The sequence below is a fragment of the Anas platyrhynchos genome, chromosome 29, assembly GCF_047663525.1.
Source record: "Anas platyrhynchos isolate ZD024472 breed Pekin duck chromosome 29, IASCAAS_PekinDuck_T2T, whole genome shotgun sequence".
NCBI classification, from domain to species: Eukaryota; Metazoa; Chordata; class Aves; order Anseriformes; family Anatidae; genus Anas; species Anas platyrhynchos.
The window spans coordinates 1,701,972-1,720,500 of record NC_092615.1 but is presented as its reverse complement, the minus strand read 5'-3'; the positions used below and the strand labels follow the sequence as shown (position 1 = coordinate 1,720,500).

The window sequence follows — 18,529 nt, the reverse complement described above, 5'->3', positions numbered from 1 at the left end:
ACTTAAGGACCAGGAAAAGTTAATGTGGTTGAATAAATTTACAATCTAGTCTGGGTGTGTTGGCATGTCAGGCGAGTGAGGGAGCAGAGCTGGCTAGCAGTGCCTTCCTAGGAGGGCTCAGCTCTCTTGAATTTCACCTGGGAGCATGTATATAATATTATAACGTGCATAATTTCTCACTTATAGTTATTTTTTGCAGAGACAGCTTAGATTCCACTCTGCATTTTAATACTGAGTAGGCACAGTGTCAGCCCACAGACTCCAGAACTTTTGTTTCTCGTTCCAAACTAATAACTGAGTTTCAGAAACACAAGTTCGGTGCTTTCCAGTTTAATATTTCAACTTCAGGGAGCTTCAGAGAGAAGTTTGAAACTTTATTTGCGGGACTGTCCTGGTTTCAGCTGCTCCAGCATTGAATGTGCCATGAGATGAACACGAAATGGGCTTTCTGCTTGGAGACAGCTGCTGGTTTAGCTGCACAACCTGAAATTAGCCTCAGATTGTAAGAGAAAGGGTGAAGATTCAGAGCAGAGCAGCGGTGGGGGCCTCCAGGAGGGCAGCATTGGGGTAGTGTGTGCAGTTTGCAATGGAAAGTAAAAAAGCTGTTAGAGCAAAAGTTTTCAGAAGGTTTTATAAGCTGTAGAGAGCAAATCAAAGGTTCCTGGCTTGATCCCTGAGGCTTTGCAGTTGCTATTTCACACCAAGGCCCCTGTCACGTAATTAGCTAGAACTATTTTATATGGCTTCTTAAAAAATGAAAATCTTTTTTGCTTGTTTATGCAGGCTACCAGCCAGCCTGCTTCTGGCTACACTGCTTTAAATCTGGAGCAATCCCTTTGAAGTCACTGGAGTTGCACTACATTAACACTGCAGTACCTAAAGCAGAATTTATCCTTTTAGATGAGTTGAACATTTTTGATCTGTATCTTCCGGTCACAACGCTTTGAAAAAGTACAAAAAAAAAAACTATTTTACATACGGTTATCTGATGGTTCTAATCAGACTGCTAATCTGTGTCTCCCTACGAAGTCTGCAATTACACGCTTTAAGTGCGCCGCATCCTTTTTTCCCCCCTTTTCTCCTCGCTGTGGCCTGGGGTCTTGTTTAAACATGTGATCCTCCTTATGGGCGCAGATTTACTGCTTGGCACCATCAATACTTGCATTCAGTACGAGTGCCTCGAGGACAGTGGTTCACGACTGGATTTAGAAGGAATGTATGAATTTCGCCGAGGCTTGGAAGAGAGAAATTTGCCCCGTGGTGCAGTTAGCGTGTCTGGACCTTAATTTTGCACGCTTTGGGGATCTCTTATGCCAAAAGCATGTACTTGCTGTTTCCTAGGAAGAAAATCAAAGCGTGTGCCATGGAAGGGGGGGGTCAGGTTTAGTGCTCGGAGGAGTAGAGTTGCTCCCCAAGTGCTCACGTACGCTGGTGAGCTGTGCAGCCCGGGACAGGTGTCCTGTGCTGCCTGCTGCAGCCTTCCTCTGCTTTCTGTGGGGCCACGCTGTGCTTGAGGCTTTTCCTTGTGGTATCTGAGTCTTTCTGAATTACTGCTGTGTTCTTTCAGGCTGCAGTTGTTGCAGTTACACCAGGGAAAGAGGAGGAAGGAAGGGAACCCTGCTGTCCCTGCCTCTGTTGGTAGTATTAATCTAGAAACATGTCCACCCATTGCACCAGGGCATGAACGACCATAAAAGCAAACCTTGATCCCGGGCCAGACGTTGGGCAGGTTTTCAGCTGAAGGCTTACAGCTTGCAGTTGAGAACCTCCCAGTTTCACAACAAAAACCACGTTTTTACATTCCTTTTGAGGATTCTGCAGCACAGCAATTAGAGTTCGAGTGAGCGACCTGCTGCTGCTATCCAAGAGGAACAAAAGGAACTTCTTAGAAATGCTCTGTTTTGAAGGCAAGCAGCATTCATCTGCAAAGCCCAGAGGCTTGTGAGTAGCACAAGACACCCTGTGCCGTAAGGCGCTTCAGCTGGTGTTCCAGTCCAGTGCAGAGTCTGTTGTTAGATGGATGTGTAACTATTTTGCTGAAATCGGGCAAAACCACACGTTGAAGGTTGCCACGCACTGATGTGCTTTGCAGATTGCAGCCCTCAAATGCCCACGGTCGGTGACCAGATCTGCACCACAGGCTTCGCAGCAGAAACCTGCCAGGGTAGGAATGCGACTTCCCTGAAAAACCAAAATTCATCTCTCCTCCCTAGGACTGTCCCAGCAGGCAAGTTTATCGGTGCGGCTTGTTTTGCTTCAGAGGCAGGAAGAGGGAGGGAAGGAGAAAGCGAGCTCTTTGGCTTTGTGGCTACAAAACAGTTTGCAAGCAGGGCTGCAGCACAGAAGGAACTTCTTAGTTATGACGTTCTGCTGCCCCTGTCCCAGGAAAGCAGTCCTCGTGGAGCAACCTGCGTTGCTTTTGCACACCTTGTTTATTTGATGTGCGAGTGAAACCGGAATGTGTAGGGCAAAGAGAACAGCTCAGCCACAGAAGGCAGCAAAATGGGACTGCTGTGGCGGTTGCTTAGTCACCTGCTGAGGAATCGACTTTTTGTAATGCTCCTGCTTGACTGAGACTGAAACGAGTGACGCTGGGAGGTGCCGGAGTTTGGCTGGCGTGTTTGCCTAACTGGTCATTGGGTTTTTATGCAAAAATTACCCGTTCCTGCAAACAGATTCTCTTTCACCCTTAGATCTTATTTTTTTTTTAATACCTTCAGCATAAAAATGTGTAAGTTGAGCCTTTGGCTTGAAGGTAAACATCTGTCCTAAGGCAAGGAAATAGCAGGGGCTGCTTTTCCACCGAGGAGTAGGCAGGTAGTTAACTACGTGGAGCCTATTAGCCACATTTGAAGCCAGTGGTTAATAGGATTATATTTCTGCTTGAAGGTAGCAGGAGAGAGCAGGACAAGCCTGATCCTCGTGCAGCTCCATGCACATGATTGGTGCCTACCCCATTTTATAATCTGAGTGCTCAGGAAACTTCTGCAGAGAAATCGGGATTTGAACTCCGTTGCTTATGACCCTTTTTGCATATGTCTCCGAAGCCAAACCGTGAGATTTAAAAATAATTTATTTCTGCAGCTTTATACATAGAACATCAGCAAATTGCCTGAACTTTGATTCGACAGAAGGCTGTGGAAGGAAACATGTCGCTCTCTGACATGTTGCTGCGTCTGATCTGCCATTTGATTGCAGTGGTGTAATCTCTTAGTGGTAAAAAGGACTTCCCGCTTTCCTGTTTGCTTCAATAAAGCGCCTGGTTCTCACCGGTGCCTCACCTTTTAGTGCTGATTGCGAACATACCTGCACGGGAAGCTTTGCCCACTCTTCGAGGGTTATCTTTGGGAAGACGGAAAGTGGCACGCGCTTTCCCAGCTCACCCCATCACCTCAGCATCACGGGAATACTTCTTGCTTCAGCGTGGCGTGAAGCCAAGCCTCGATTCTGGGAAAAATAACTGTAACAGAATCCTCTGTTGGGCTGCCAAAGTATTACAGAGCACCAGAACATAAGACTCGTAGAAATGAGAATAATATCTTGCAGCAGTCGGTGTTTGCTTTCTTGCTGTAATTTCAGAAATTACGGGGAACGGTGAAGAAGCTAAACGGGAAGGATGACAGTGGTAGGATGGAGGAATTGTGGTGCTCTGTGCAGGTCTGCGAGTTGGTTTGCTTGGGCTGCCCATCAGGTTTGATGAATGGTGTAGAGAGGGTAATTCAGGTGCTTTTATTTGCCCTCTGGAAGCAAGGACTTCTTAAATTAAAGAAACGTGCAGAAATTCCAGGTGAAACAAGAAAATGTTCTCCCCCTGTAAGCACAATTCGGAGCTCGGTTCAAAATAGCATTGGAACTCAGGACTCTGTGGATTTCACAGGATATTCTTCCCTGAGGATAATGGGAACATCAACAGGAACATTAAGTAGGAAGTGTGAGAGATCAAAATCTTTGTGTCTGTAAGCAAAAAAAAAGTTCAGCTTATTTGTCGATCACGGCACAGTCTCCTGCTGTCTGCTGTTGTGGAAGTTTTTTCAGCCTCACACCTTCCTCTGAAGCCTCCAAGGGCGAATATGGAAGTAGCTGGATCTCATCTGCCAGAGCAATTCCGAAGGACCGAGAGGATAACAAACAAGTGCTAAGTAAACAAACCCTCCTCCCCGCTACCCGCTTGCTCTCGGCTGCATCTGCTCGAAGAAGCTGCAGGTTGCTCAGTAAGGAGTTGTTTGCAACAAAAGCAGATGTGAGAGCACAACACCCCGGTCCTCCGATGACTCTTTGTTTGCTTCAGAGCAAAGCTCTGATTCTCCCTTATAAGAAACTTTTTCATAACACGTCTGGAAGGCTGGGGGAGAAGGAACTGCTGTCTCAAGGGATCCCATCACAGCTTTCTAGTGAGATCAAGTTGTTCTCACATGGCCCCATATGTGCTCAAGGTGAAGACGGCAGGAGACATAAATAATACTTATGGTATGAGCTCATCATTTTGTCAAAGCCATGGCATATCTCCTTCAGTGGAGGAAGAAGGAAACCTGGCACCAATCTGAAATGTCTCCTTGCCAATGCCTTAATGCAGTCAAGATTTACATTGTCTGCTAGGTCATGCACTTAGCAGCCATTCAGATCCACCCACACCCCAAAACGAGGAGCTGTGAGTGGGTGAGAAATTCCAGAAGCGACTCAGCAAACACAAGTGTTGCATTAAAGAGAAGTTTGTTACGCAAACTGTTTTAAAATCGGAGACTTTCAGATCAGAAGCAGGGTCCAAGTTGCACAATGGAATTCAATCTGATAAAGCTGCACAGGCGAAACAATACGAAAAGGGAGTCTTCCGAAGGGAGGAAGTCGTAACCCCCCCGCCTCCCTGGCCATCTGCGTTCCTTCCCTGCGAACCAAGAGCCAGAGTAGCCGTCAGAGGGGAGATTTCACTCTCTTCAATCTTGAGAGATCCAAGAGGGGAAAATTTATCAAGTTTCATCTTAGGCACTTAATCTTTTGGTGCTAAAACAGGCCCAGCAACAGCTGGGTCTGTAGATGCTTGATATGACCACCTCTAGTATTAAATCCCGTACAACTCAACAAATTACTTATCGTCATCTCGCTTCTCAAGCAAAAGCGTGCTGGATAATAAGTGTCTTAGTGCTAAAACTTAAGGTGTGTATGCTTTTAGCGTGACAGTCCAATTTCGCAGGTCATGTGCTGTTCATGTACGCAGCTAGAGGGTATTTATCTGATTGTGAGTGCTGGCTGTTTATGCCTGGTCAAAAATACAGGAACGGGTTAGACTAACATCTGTCAGGAATGGCACGGGTACGGCTGATCCTGCAAGGGAATGGCCTCAATGGTCTTTGAAGTCCCAGCTCTGCTTTCTGCGATGCTATCTCGTACCACGTTATAAACTCTTTAAGTGCAAACTGGCAACTAGCGTTGAGGGTAGGACGTGACTTTGCTGCTAAAACTTCTCCTGACAGTTGCTGAATTGAGTTTCATCCATCCATCTCCAACTGAGAATTATAATCTCTTATTTTTACGTGGGCAGGAAGCGCTTATCAATGTAACCTGACTAAAACAAGGCCACAGAGGTGGTCGAGAGTGGAAGTGAGAGCGGTGTCTAATTGCTTTGCTCCCATAGCTCAGCCATTACAGGGTTGGGTTACAGGGGTAGGTGCTGTTCAGGGGCAGAGCGATGCACCAAAAAAAGGGGAGTGCCCACTTTATCTCCATTGCTTCATTAAAAAAAAAAAAAAAGTGTAAAGGGCAGCGCGTGGGCGTTGGGAAATGGTATCTTCAGGATTTATTACTGCTTAATGCGTGTGTCTCGCGTATCGCAGTACTTTGCACCAGTTGGATGTTAACACAGCTGGAATCAATGGCTTAGCAGCCTAAGCTCGTGTTCTGTGTTTCGAAACTGCCGTGCTCCTGGAACCAGCCCGGCGGGGTCATTGCTGCTCGTGCTCCCATCCTCCTGCCAAAAATGCCGCTGCTGGCCAAGGCCTTGCCTCCTCGGTGGGGAAATAAACCCGGTGATGGTGGTGTGGAGCTGGGGTTCGTGCCATGGGGCAGGGCAGCTGGTGGAGCTGGGTGTGCTGGGAGGAATTTGGCAGGGAAAATGTGCTTGCGGGGGAAGGATGCGCCCATTTGTGCAGTTCAGAACTGCGGTAGCATCTTCTGCTTGGCTGTACATCACACCTAAACGGTCCACAAAAACATCGGCCTTTGATGATTCCTAAACCTTTACCAGAAATAGTACTTTCACTTGGTGTCTTAGTACCAAACATCCACTGCACAGCTCTGGCTTCTCTTCTGGCTTCGCCTATTGTAGCCTCCATGAGGCAGCGATTACTGGAGGAACTGTTGCTCATCCTAAAAGACTTGCTAATGAATTTGGAGGTTTTTATTTTTTATGTTGTCCCCTTTTTCACATGCTGCTGCACCTGGAAGGCAGCCCCACCCTGAGGGTGGACATGGTGCTTAGGGACACGGTTTAGTGGTTGACATTGGTGGTTGGGTGACGGATGGTTGGACCAGATGATCTTGGAGGTGTTTTCCAACCTTATTAATCATAGGATTCTATGAAGAGGGGATGGGAATCCTGTTTGTAACCCCACGGGGTTGTTCCTGGTACATGATGCTCTGAGAATGGCTTCACTCAGGCAATTCTGCCTCCGTTATCTCAAGGCGGGAAGAGCCAAGGACCCCCTTGGTAACTTATGACAGAAAACATGAGGTACAGATTTTATTTTATTGCTTAAAAACCACATAGAACGTCCAAAATTCCCAATTTCTTCCTCACTTCAGGATTCCCCCACTCCGCGGCCCGACACGGGGCCGCCTTTCCCTCACACCCCCCTCCCACCCCCCAAACCCTTCCCTGAGGCGCGAATGCGACCTCACCGCGCATGCGCCCCCCTCCCCTCCCCTCCCTCCCACCCCTCCGCGCACGCGCCGCGCTCCCCCCTCCCCCTCCCTCCCTCCCCGCGCACGCACCCCTCCGCCCCCTCACCGCCCCCTCCCTCCCCGCTCCGCGCAGGCGCAGTTGGCTCCGCTCCCCCCTCCCCTCCCTCCACACGCTCCGCGCCGCGCATGCGCCCCACGCCTCCTCCCTCCCCCCTCCCCCCCCCCCCCCTCCCGTCCGGCGCGGGGAGGGGGATGCGGACGGGGGAAGATGGCGGCGTCGAACAACCCGCGGAAATTCAGCGAGAAGATCGCCCTCCACAACCAGAAGCAGGCCGAGGAGACGGCGGCCTTCGAGGAGGTTATGAAGGACCTGAGCCTCACCCGCGCCCACCGGGTGAGGACGAGCCCCCGAAAGGGTGTGGGGGGAGGTGTGTGTGTGGGGGGGGCGCGCTGAGGCGCTGAGGGGGCCCCTCTGTGGTGACGGTGGTGAAGGGAGGGCGGAGGGGAGGGGGGTGAGGATGAGGAGGAGGAGGATGAGGAGGGTGAGGGGGGGAGGAAGGGCGGCGCCCCCCCCCCGCACCTTGTCTCCCTCATTCTCCTCACGGAGCTTCGCCCCCCCCCTGTCCCCCCCCCCCCCTCCTCGTTCCCCGGGCCGGGGGCAGCGGCTGCGGGCGGGGCGGGGGCAGCGCCCCCTGGTGGGGGAGGGCGGAGGCCTCGGGTCGGGGTGGGGGGCAGCGCCCCCCCCACCCCCCCCTCACAGCCCCCATCCGCCGGGAAAGGGGCTGGGGGGGACTGGGAGGGGGTCGTGAGGGACCGGGGGGGGGGCTGAGGGGGGGCTGCGAGGTGCGGCAAAGCCCGGTCGGGGCCTGCGTGGGGTGTTTTTTTTGGGGGGGAGGATGGGGGGGTGGGTTAAGGCCCCTTAGTCCCTTTCTAGGGCCCTGTCTGGGTGTGGGGGGGTCCCCATCCCTCAGCCGTTTCCAGGCCTGACTCTGAGGGGGGGTCCCCATCCCTCGCTCCTTGCCAGGCCTGGTTCTGAGGGAGCTGGGGGGGGCCCTGGGACAGGCCTGGCTTTGAGGGGGGGTCTCCATCCCTTCCCTTTGGCAGGCCCGGCTCTGAGGGGGGCTCTAATGGGGGTGTTCGTGTCCCTCACCCCTTGCCAGGCCTGGTTTTTAGGGGGGCTCTAAGGGGACTGTCCCCATCCCTCACCCCTTCCCAGGCCTGGCTCTGGGGGGGGTCCCTCTGCTCACCCCCACACCGCGGCCCTAAGCCTTGCCTGCCCCCAAGGCTGCTGGAGCATCCCCGGGCCCTCAGCACCCCGGGGAGCTGCAGGACCGAGTGTCACCTCCTGTCCCTCCTGGGCCCTTCCGATCCCTCCGTGGCTCCTGGCGGCTCCGCAGAGAGCTAACGGCAGAGGGGAGGCGTTTGCCAAGCACAGGCAGCGTTTTCTGGTTCACATCCCCGGCTATCCCAGCTTTTCTGCGCCGTTCTCGTCTCACCTGCTCGTGTCGACGCTTTCGTTTCTCTTTTTAACTGTTGAAGGGAAATTTACAGCCTTGTTTGCGGCTGCAGGGGAACAAGAGAGCGCACAGTTGGGTTCGCAGCAAAACCTGTGTCAGGATAGAGTCAATATTTGTTTGGAATCGCTGCTGCTGCTGCTGCTGCTCAGGTGTAAAACAAAGGCACGCTGCTGCTGTCAGCCCCGGCGCGGGAAGGTGCGGGTCGGAGCTGCGCGTGCTGAACTGTTTGTTGATGTCTCACGCAGGATGCCGTGCTGGAGCTGCTGCTGGAGTCAGCTGAGAGCATGGCGAGGACAGGTTAGAGATGTTGGCAGTCACTGGACTCTTCTTGTTCCTTGAGCCTCTGTTGTGCCTGCGTAGCTCCATGCCCTGTTTTTATTTTTTTGCCTTTTGGTGGCCAGTACCTGGCTACCACTGGAGAGCTGGATATTCTCGAGAGAGTTCTTGAAGCCTGCAATTAGAGATGGTCCTTGAGGTAGCTCTTACGTTTGGCATCCTCCTTCTGCGAGATAAGGATGGCCGTAGGTAAGGATCCCAGTTTGGTTTCTCCCAGATCTGAGCACTCCTAGTCCAGGGTTTGCATCTGCAAACCCATTTTATTTTCAAGAACCCGGTATTGAGAAAAGGACCCAAGCTGAATAAGTTTGTCTGAGGATTCTGGGTACTGAAGTGATGGAAACACTGACCAAACAGCTGAGTAAAATGTCTCCTTTGTAGACTTTTTCTTCTAAATTCCATGATTTCATCGGTGTTTAAAATACAGTATAAAAGCAAAAAGGGGTTAAGCACAACTTTGCCGTTTGCTCTCATTTTCATTTGGCAACCGGCGCTTCGCTGTCAGTTCGAAAATGCGTTACTCAGTTTGTGGAAGCAGCCCAAAATTTCTGCTGCCTTTTCATTATTAGTAATTGTCTTTTTGCAATGTTTACCGTCTCGTCTCTTTTATTGTTAGTTACTGGTCACAGCAGAGGCAGGGAACTACCGTTCCACCATTTCTGGTGCGTTCCCATGCTGTCCCTGAGCCTGCTTTGGGACCTCTTAATATTCCACCTATTTTTGCTGCTCATCTGAGATTTTTACGTTATATGATTTTTTTTCACCCAGGACAAAGCAGCATGTGATGTTCCCCCTTTACTTGTGTATTGCAGTTGACAAAAAAAATAATCCCTTTGCAAATGAAATCGCTTTGGTTTCCAAAGCATCCCCCAATTTTCAGGAGCAGCAGAGTCCTGGCTTGCAGCTGCCCGATGCAAAACGCGTTTTAGCTGTTCTGGGAGACGCAGAGCTTGCAAAGAGCCTTGGAGGTGGGTGGCTGATAGAAGCACTGGATCTGCTTAATTGTCTTGTGAGTGGGACCTTCGTGTTTATAATCCAGAGATTTCTGCCAGTCCCATAGTAACAAAGTGGGTGAGGAGAGGGGGAGTTTGTTCTGTGTGACTCCGGTATTTTGCTTGTGGTTCTGCTCCTCTCCTTTTTTTTTTTTTTTTCTTCATGTAAAGCGTGAAATTCTAGAACCGCACTGATTTCTGCCTTGGGGATGAGTTGTTTACCAGGGCCTACTCTCAGTTTCTGTTGTAACGCAGCCCGGTGCTGATCGCTGCTGCCTTTTAAAATTGCAATTAACAAAACAATAACGTGCGAGATGACACAGGTAGTGCTGGGCTCTTCAAATGGCATTTGGAGGACTGAAGTTTTTAAAGCTTGTCACCCGCATTTTGGAGGCAGCTCTTGGTCGGTCAGAAACATTTTCGGCTCCCCAGGGCTGATTACCTATTTATTTATTTAAAATACACGTTGTTAAAGTCACTTACTTTTGAGGGATTTCAGCTGGAGCTGTGTTTGAGCTCCCTCTTATGGACTTTGCAGTGTTACCTTAAAAAGAAGACCCCCCCCAAAAGCCCTAAACCCCAAAAGCCGGAGCGCTGGGCTGACAGTGATGGTCCTGAAGCAAAAACGGGGAGGAAAAGAAATGAGGTGAGCGATGATGTTGGGAAGCTTTCCTCAAAACTCCAGCGCTGCTTACACACCTGCCACATCCATGTGGCCCCCGTGCAGGCAACTCGGGGAAGGTGTTTCAGCGAGCTCCTGCTTATGGCACCTTTCAGAAGAAGACCTCTGGTAATAGCCAATATTCCTCAGTGATGCAAAATTAATTTTCTCTGCTGCCAAGTCCTTAGCTCAGCGCGTTGTCGGTCTGTGGTGGTGCTGTGGCTGGGGCTCTCTGTGTCGTTTTAGGTGTCATCAGAAGTTGTGGGTGCCTGTGTTGCTTTTCAAGGTATTGAAAACTATGTGAAGTGAAAAGTATTTCACGTTCACATTTAAAATATTTTAAACCTGAATATTTTTACTATAAAGGTCCAGTTCTAGGTGTTTATTTCAAGCTTAAATGGAATGTAATGGCGTAGCTCTCCACTGGTAGCCATTTGGCTGCAGTGAAATAAAAAGAAAATAGAGTAAAAACAACCCCTTGTTTGTATTCATACGTGCACATAAGCACACACCTCTAATAAAATTAATACTTAAGCGTGAGGCAGTTATTTGTTTACCTGCAGCTGCTTGCTGCAGCAGAGATCAAAATCCACAGATCTTCATTAGATGTAGCTAGTATGCAAAACAGTATTTAAAAGCTTACTTACATCGGGGTCGTTAATCTGCAGTTTTAAAAATGATAAACGCTAACGATGGTGAGACGGTGTCACAGTGATTCCTGATGTCTTCAGGATGTTTTTGTTTAATAATTTGATTAAAAAAAAAAAGAAGAAATTCCTGGCTGCCTAATGGCATTTTCATACGACTGAAAGATATTAAAGAAATGCATCAAATTAGTTCTCAGCCCTCCGAGCTCAGCGCTTTCAGCTGGAAGTAGTTTTGTGCAAGCCAGTCGTGTTGGGAATTCCTCTTGAAACAGAAATGTTGGACTTGGAGCTCTGTGTGCTGCTTTTTTGTCACTGCTGCCCCAGCAGAGGGTTCAGCCCCTGCGCCCGCCGTGTCCGGAGGAAGAAATGGGGTGTGGGGGTGTCCCCCAACAGCCCACCCCGGGGTGCTGCCGGTCTCAACCACGTGTCCCGAAATGGCGATGAGGCCTCGGTAAATTCCGCCCAGGAATCCAAGTGAAAATGGGTGAAAAGGTAAAGCTGAGCTCCCCACGGGGGCACAAAGGGGCTCTGTGCTCCTGCAGCCGGCCTGAGCTGTCCAAGGTAAACACAGCGAGTTGCCTCTGGTGTGCCACGCTGCCCAGCTCGTGTGCTTGTAGCAGCATAGTATCGCTGCTGGTAAACCACCTCGGGGGCTTGTTGTGTTATTTTTTCGAAGGAGATGACGACTTTTTGATTATTCATCATTAATGTGCATTACGGCTGCTCGCAGACGGAACCTTTCTGCGCAGCGGCCAGCTCCTTCTGCTCGGAGGATCTGGCAGAGGTAGGGATGGTCCGCAAGCACGTGGGGCTGTGAGCGTGCAGCTGATGCCTGGCACTGCCTTGTTGGGAGCTCACCGGGTGAACGGGTGGAGCTCTGCTCAGCGTGCTGCAGTTCGGAGCTGTCTTTAGCTTCAGCCCTGGAGAATATTTGCAGAAATTTGCATTTGTAGAAATTCTGTAAGAGCGTGAACATATTTGTAAGGGGTTTTGTAAGAACTTTGTAAGAACGTATTCTCAGAGCTACGTGCAGCCAGCTCTCCCAGCTATTTGAGGGTGATTTGGGGTTTTCCTCAGAGTGAATTACACACCCACAGAGCTGTTCTTGCAGAGGTGAGCTCTGCTCACAGTTAAGATCCTGAGCAGTTTTAGGGCTGGGTACTGATTTTTAATTTTTTTATGTCTTGTATTTACAAGTAGAGGTACGAAGTGTTGATGGCTTTGAGGTATAGTAGCAAAGGCAGGAGTTGCAAACCTACAGGAGCAAAAAGTTTGGTTAGCAGGAGTTGATTCTGTGTTAACCTGCGTTTCCTGCTGGCATCTGTAGAGTGGCAGAGGACAACGAGCATTGTCCCCAGTAAGTTTCAGGGAGTGGGCCACAGACCTGTCCCTCAGGAATCCCTCAAGCATTTTTCAGGAATAGGTTGCACTGAAACCTGCTTGTAGCACTCATTTGGTCTGGGTGCAAACTGTCTTTGGTTTCACTCGAATTTTTTTCTACCATGCAAACTTCGTTTTACTTCTCTGACCACCGTGGATTCCCTGCGATAACTGGGGAGGTGCCTGCTTTAACCTGCAGTTCATCAAGTTCTACCAACTTGCTTCCTGGTTTCTGGTTGATTTATTGATGCCAATGGCTTCAGTTAGGATTCCCTAACTGGCCTGGTCAGCAGCAGACCCAGTTAAACCAAGCAATGAGCCCAGGCTTCGAGGTGAGCTCCAGCCCTGCAGCCTCCAGCTCTTGCTCGATGCACGGTAAGAAGCCACTGAGCGCTGGACACCCGCACCGGGGCAGTAATGGAGTGCTGATTTGGCAAAAAAATGGTTATTTTCTCAAACGGGGATTTAAGCAAAATGGCTTAAAGGCTAAATATTTGTCTTAGTTTTTTGGTTTTTATCTCTAATTGCCAAGGAGCGTGTTTTTGGGCTGACTTACAGCAGCGTTGTCAATCTCTATGAACTCCCTAAGGGTGCGTGCCATCAATATTTTTGTACCTAATGCACTATTTGTAACTCGAGTATACTTCAGGGCTCTTTGCAGCAAACGGGATACCGTACCTTTTAAAAAAAATACACACATTTTCCTTTTTTAAGTAGCATTTCTAGTTGTGATGGCTGGAGCTTTACCCTAGCGTTCTTGTAAATGTGCTGCAGTAGCTGTTGCTTTGTAGCCGAGGAGATATGGTAGCTGACAGGCTTGGAGTAAGTGGGTGAAAAGAAGCAAACTGTCAAAATCTGGTAGATTTTTTTTGCGAACATAAGCTTGCAGCAGTGTTCATTTTGTGACAGCAAGAAGTTGCGACCTCGGCGCTGCTTCCTTTTTTTTCCTTTTGGTCGAAACTACTTCAGTTTCAACAAAAAAAAATGCAGTCCCAAAGGGCTTGGTGTAAACTAGAGGTGGCAGCCAAACTGTAAGTATTTATTAACTCATTAGCTAAGATCTGCGTATATGATAGTGTGTAGGAGTTAATATTTAAAATGCTGCTTTGATTTGTGTCAGATGATTTGCATAGGATGTTTAGTGCTGTGTAAATGATATCCAGGAATACGATTTCTGTCAAGATCTCCTCTGGCACTTGTCGAGCCAAATGAGCTTTGCAGAAGCGCGTGTTTGTCAACCAGCGATGTTTTCACATGATCTCATTGCTACTTTATAAATTATAAAGTTGTAGCTGAGCGTTGATAATAGTTTTGTTTTGCAAATTATTTCCCAGGAACTGCAAATTCTTCCCCTTGTACCAGAACAATCCTTTGCAATCAGACAACAACAACACCACACACCCACAAAAACTGGGTCTTAAATAATGCAGCAGCAGCCTTCCAACCTCAGGCTGCAGTAACAATTCTGCAGCACTGATGATCCTTCCTGGTGTAAAAGCCTGTATTTTGCGGGCAAATTTTCCTTTTTTTTTTTTTTTTTTTTGCAAGTCTGTCCTATCCCTTTGCTTGAAAACTGGGAAAATCTCCCTGAGATGTCCCTGCTGCACGACTCGGTTGTGGTTTTTAATACAGCTGCATGTCACCGTGTGCCAGTACGACGTATTGATGGCAGGCTGCACTTCTCTCAGACGAATTTTCAATTAATTTTGATACCCAACCATTACTTCTCGTGTTAGAATTATTTTCCTTGCCTGGCCAAGGTTTCAAAGGAAGGGAATTGGGGCTGATTTCCCCAAATCCGTGTGTTTTCAGGCAGATGATGATGGTTCTCAACTCCAGGTGTATGTCTGCTGTTTGTGCTCGGTGCTCTTTGGACACGTGGTGGTGGAAGCAGCATCCTGTAGCGGTGCAGAAGACTCTTCCTCTCTTGTTCTGGAGTCCTTACGCGGTGTTTTGATACCTGTAAGCTGGTTAAAGGAGAAAAACCTGTGGCAGAAGGGAAGGCTGTGATTAATACATTGCCTTTTCACCTTTTTCCTTTCCTTGGAGTCCTGTGTCGGTCATGTTCATGCTAATTATTGGAGGGGGAGCTGGCTTTTCCCTCGTTCTGTCTGTGTGTCCAACACGTGGTGACTGTCCTCATTGTGGGTTTTCAGTCCTGGGTCCACGAGACCCTTCTCCCCCAGCCTCTTCGGCGTTTTTCCACTCGTGAGGGGAGAGCAAAAATAATACCTTCCGTATTGAGCAAGTTTCCACCAGCCTACACGCATCCAAATGCCTTATTGACCTTCTCATTGTAATTAGATTTTTCACTTCTGCAGTGCAATGATTACATTGCAGGAGCATTCTGCATTCGAAGAATTTGGACTCTAATGGCAGGCTTTTTTTAATACCTGGGGGATTGTCTGGAGCTCCGTCGCTGGAGCTATAAGCAGTTTCTTGAGCCGTAATACGAGGGCTTAAGGGTGTGCTGCGGTAGGAGCAGCGCGAGGAATCGGTGGACTGCAAAGTTTCATGGTGAATTTGGGGATGGGGGAATTTTTGGTGTTGTGAAATGGTTTTATCCATCCCTGAACCTACAGGAGCCTCGGCAGCAGCTGTCTCAGGTTTGTTCTGCAGCGCTCGGGTTCTGATGGAGCTGGCTGAGCTCGTGGCAGCTCCCCGAGCACAGCTAGGTGCAGCTGACAAACTCCAAGGAGCCCAAACATGCCCTGTTTGTCTTCTAATTTACAAAACTCGTAGGGTTACATAACTGAATTTTCATTCTTTCGCTAAAAATAAAAAATGGAACATAAAAGCTATTTTTATCTTGCTTAATGAGGGCATCTCCACTTTTTTTTTTTTCATTTTTTTTTCCTGAGACGTTTCACTTGGAGGAGCGGGTACAATTTGGGAACATTTTTGTTAGACTGGATGCATTCATCCTCTGAGATGTTGCCCATCAGCCAGCAAGCAGATGTGTTGCCCTACTCAGAATGAGTATTTCCTTTAAAGTAGGCTGCTAGAATAATAATCATCACTAAAGTAAATAGATTTTGAGCATAACACTAGGTTTAAATGCATCAGCAAGGCAAGGAATTCTTTTTGCTATCGAATAATCAATGAGTTTCGAGCACAAGTCCTCCCTGCAGTATTACACCGGATTATCGGCGCCGTACGCGCGCTGCTCTTGCTGAGACCCGTTCAGAAAAGAAGGGTGGCACTCTGGGAACTGAGACGGGATCCGGTTTGTTTTTAAAAGCAGTGCAAATCAGGTTTGGTTCATATTGTAGCTTAGCTTGGCTCTCCGCCCGGTGATAGAGCAGAACTCTGAAGAATAGTCACTATTTTAAGTCTCCTTGTGCTGTATCCTGTTTTTACTTGCGACTCAGTTGTGACTGCGAAGTTTCAAACAGTAAACCTTTGTTCCCCAGAAATAGCAAAGTGTTTTTAAACACAGGGTGACAGCCTGCATATTGAACTTGATTGTTATCATTAGGCAAATTCTGCAAGGCTTGGTCGTGCCCTCAGACCACGAGATACCCAGAGCTTCATAACAGTTTGTTTTCTGGAGCTAGTTAAATGCAGGTAATGTGTAAGGAAGGGCCACTCTTTTGAAGTTCTGCTGGAATCAAACAGAAATTAAATATATATGTATATATATTTAATGAAATTCAGCATGAATACTACCTTCTTCCCTCTCCCCTAGCTTTTTCTCCGAGACTTTTAAACTTTCTGGTTTGGTCTCTTTGGATTTACAGGGTAAAAGTTTTTATGCTCTGGAGTGCAATGTGGATGTGGGGTGGTTTCTAAATAGTAACGGGACGCAGGGAGGTGAGATGTTTTCACTTTCACATGAATTCTAGAAGACACCTGGGGACGGGGGCCCGGGGATGGGTGTAATTTTTATGGCCCCGTTTCCTCCCAGTTTTGGAGCTGAGGCAATCTGGGGACTTGGTTTCAGCTCACGAATGGTGCCTTGGAATTTGTAGATGACTCATAACAGGACAAAACAATCCAGTTAAGTGATCTGAGGTCTTAAATAATCTCTTCAACAGGAAGGTGAAGAAAACATCATGAACTCATGAGTAATAATTGGCTCTCTTGGAGTGCTAAAAGTGCAGTGATTGCTCGTTGGCAGGGACTCAAGTGATCCCTGTTTAAGCTTTGCTGATCAATATATATTTCAGCTCTTATGAATGAAATTTATTTGACTGGATTAGAATGCTTTTAGCAAAGCGGTATTACAGTTACCAGTTGGGAGAAGTTTGTTTTAAGCTGGTTTGTAGTAGTGACGCTTTGCACCTGAGCTGCTCGGCTGCGGGGGCTGAGGCCGGGTGTAATCTTTTCAGATTTGCTTTTCGCCTGCTCCCTGCATCACAGATCAGCCGGGTGGCCCAGAGGGGCTTTCAAGGAGGGAGAGTCTACAGCAGGATAACTACTGTGCCTCCTGAAACACAGAGAGAGCGCTCCTTCTACTTGCAGTCCTTTGCTTCCTGGACATAAAGCAAAAATTAAATGATTTTAGATTCCCAAAAGTGAACTGAGACGAATACCTTCCTCAAATGGCTAGCACTCTCGTAGGCACTAGGGGTGAGAGCTTACTCTTCATCTCCTCTTCAAAGCACAGAATCATTCAGGACTTCATAGAGGTTTTTATGCAGCCCCAAGGGAGCCGTGCTGGTGTTCCAGAAGAAGCATCCCCTTTGAGACCTGGTGGTTACTGGTAAGCAACTGGAATCGCAGCGTCCCTGTGTGACATCAGGCCACCTTTGAGTTAATCAGGTATATAAAAGCTGAAGTTAGCCAGCTTGCTGTCCCCTGTCCTCTAACTAGAGGATTTCATTACTCTAGTGGTGAAAACCCCTTCTGAGGTCAGTTTGGGTTTTGATTACATCTGGGGAGAGCTCCCGTTTCCTTCTGGCTCCGTGAGATAGAGGGGCAGGATTTTGCCTCCCCTTCCTGTCCCTGCAGGCCCTTGCACAGAGTTGTTTGAGCCGGGCTGCTCGTGGGCTGTAGCAGAATCCCTTTGGTTCTGGTCTGTGAATGTCACCTCCAGTTTTGTTGTTAATATCTAAAGCCTTTGAGAAAGGAAAATCATCCGTCCTCGGACAGCAGGCTTGATGGTGTACGTAGCTGTCCGCTGATAAAAATCTGGGTCCTGTGTGTGTGGTAAGCCCGAGTCTGTGCTGCTCTGCCTCTAGCAAAGAGTTTGTTGTGAACTGGTTCAGTGTGGCAAAAACAAAGCTGTTGCTGTCTTGTGGCTGCTAAATTCCAGTTTATTGCAACAGATTTCTTTCCCCAAAAAAGAAGCAAAAATCCCTTTTTTTTTGCTCAAATTTTTATTATTATTGACTATATTTGGGCTGGCCTGCAGAGTTTTTTTGTTTGCGTCCCAAAATGTCGATGTGATAATGGAACAAATACTTGAAAGTGACTTAAATGACAGTTATGGTGATGGAAGAGTAAACAATGATGTAGCAGTTCTGAAAGCCTGGGTTCAAATCCAGTTCATACCATATGTCTGGATTTTTTCGTGGTAATTTTCACTTAGTTTGTAGTAGACATTTGGCTTCCTGTTTTGGCTTGGTAGTACTTCTCTCTGCAATATCTATTGCACTAGGATCCTAACAGCATTATAAGGCCAAATAGGATTGGCAGAGGCAACAAGGGAAACTTTCGCTCTGCTTGTCCGCACTTGTCTGTTTCTAGCCAGTGTTAAAATCTTCACTTTCATGACAATAAAAACATACTAAAATTCAACAAAACATGGCAAGACGCTGTGTTATAAAGCTGATGATGGAATATTTTAAATCCCAAGCGACCCAGACGGAGCAGCTGCTATCACTGTGGATTATACCTTTCCTCTAAACTTCAGACTTCATTTCCTTTACCAGTCTTCCTGGGAGGAACAGCTGTGCATTTGGATCCGCTGCTGCTCTTGGATCAGTACTTGAAACTGCAGGAAATAAGTTGTTTTAAAAAGCTGGCTTGATGGAGTTTCTTCCTGATTGTGACAGCCCAAAGGAGAGAGAAATGCGAGGGATTCTCTTTTCTTTTTCGTTGACAAATTCATCTGTGAAGCTTGTCGCCATTAGCCAGGGAGCTGTGAAGAAGCTGGTT

The 18,529-nt window shown here is 48.1% G+C and overlaps 1 protein-coding gene across 5 annotated transcripts in view; it reads left to right on the top strand.

Moving 5' to 3' along the window:
* The first annotated feature begins 7,102 nt into the window (after positions 1-7,102).
* The window catches only part of CRTC1 (CREB regulated transcription coactivator 1), a 52,588-nt gene continuing 41,161 nt past the window's right edge, over positions 7,103-18,529 (top strand). For 3 of the 5 annotated variants that reach the window (XM_027472385.3, XM_072029333.1, XM_027472382.3), the window contains exon 1: positions 7,103-7,288. In XM_027472385.3, coding sequence (XP_027328186.1) covers positions 7,163-7,288 — 126 coding nt within the window. In that variant the 5' untranslated portion in view covers positions 7,103-7,162. The remainder of the gene's footprint in view (positions 7,289-18,529) is intronic. The other 2 variants (XM_072029334.1, XM_027472383.3) reach the window with 1 other exon arrangement.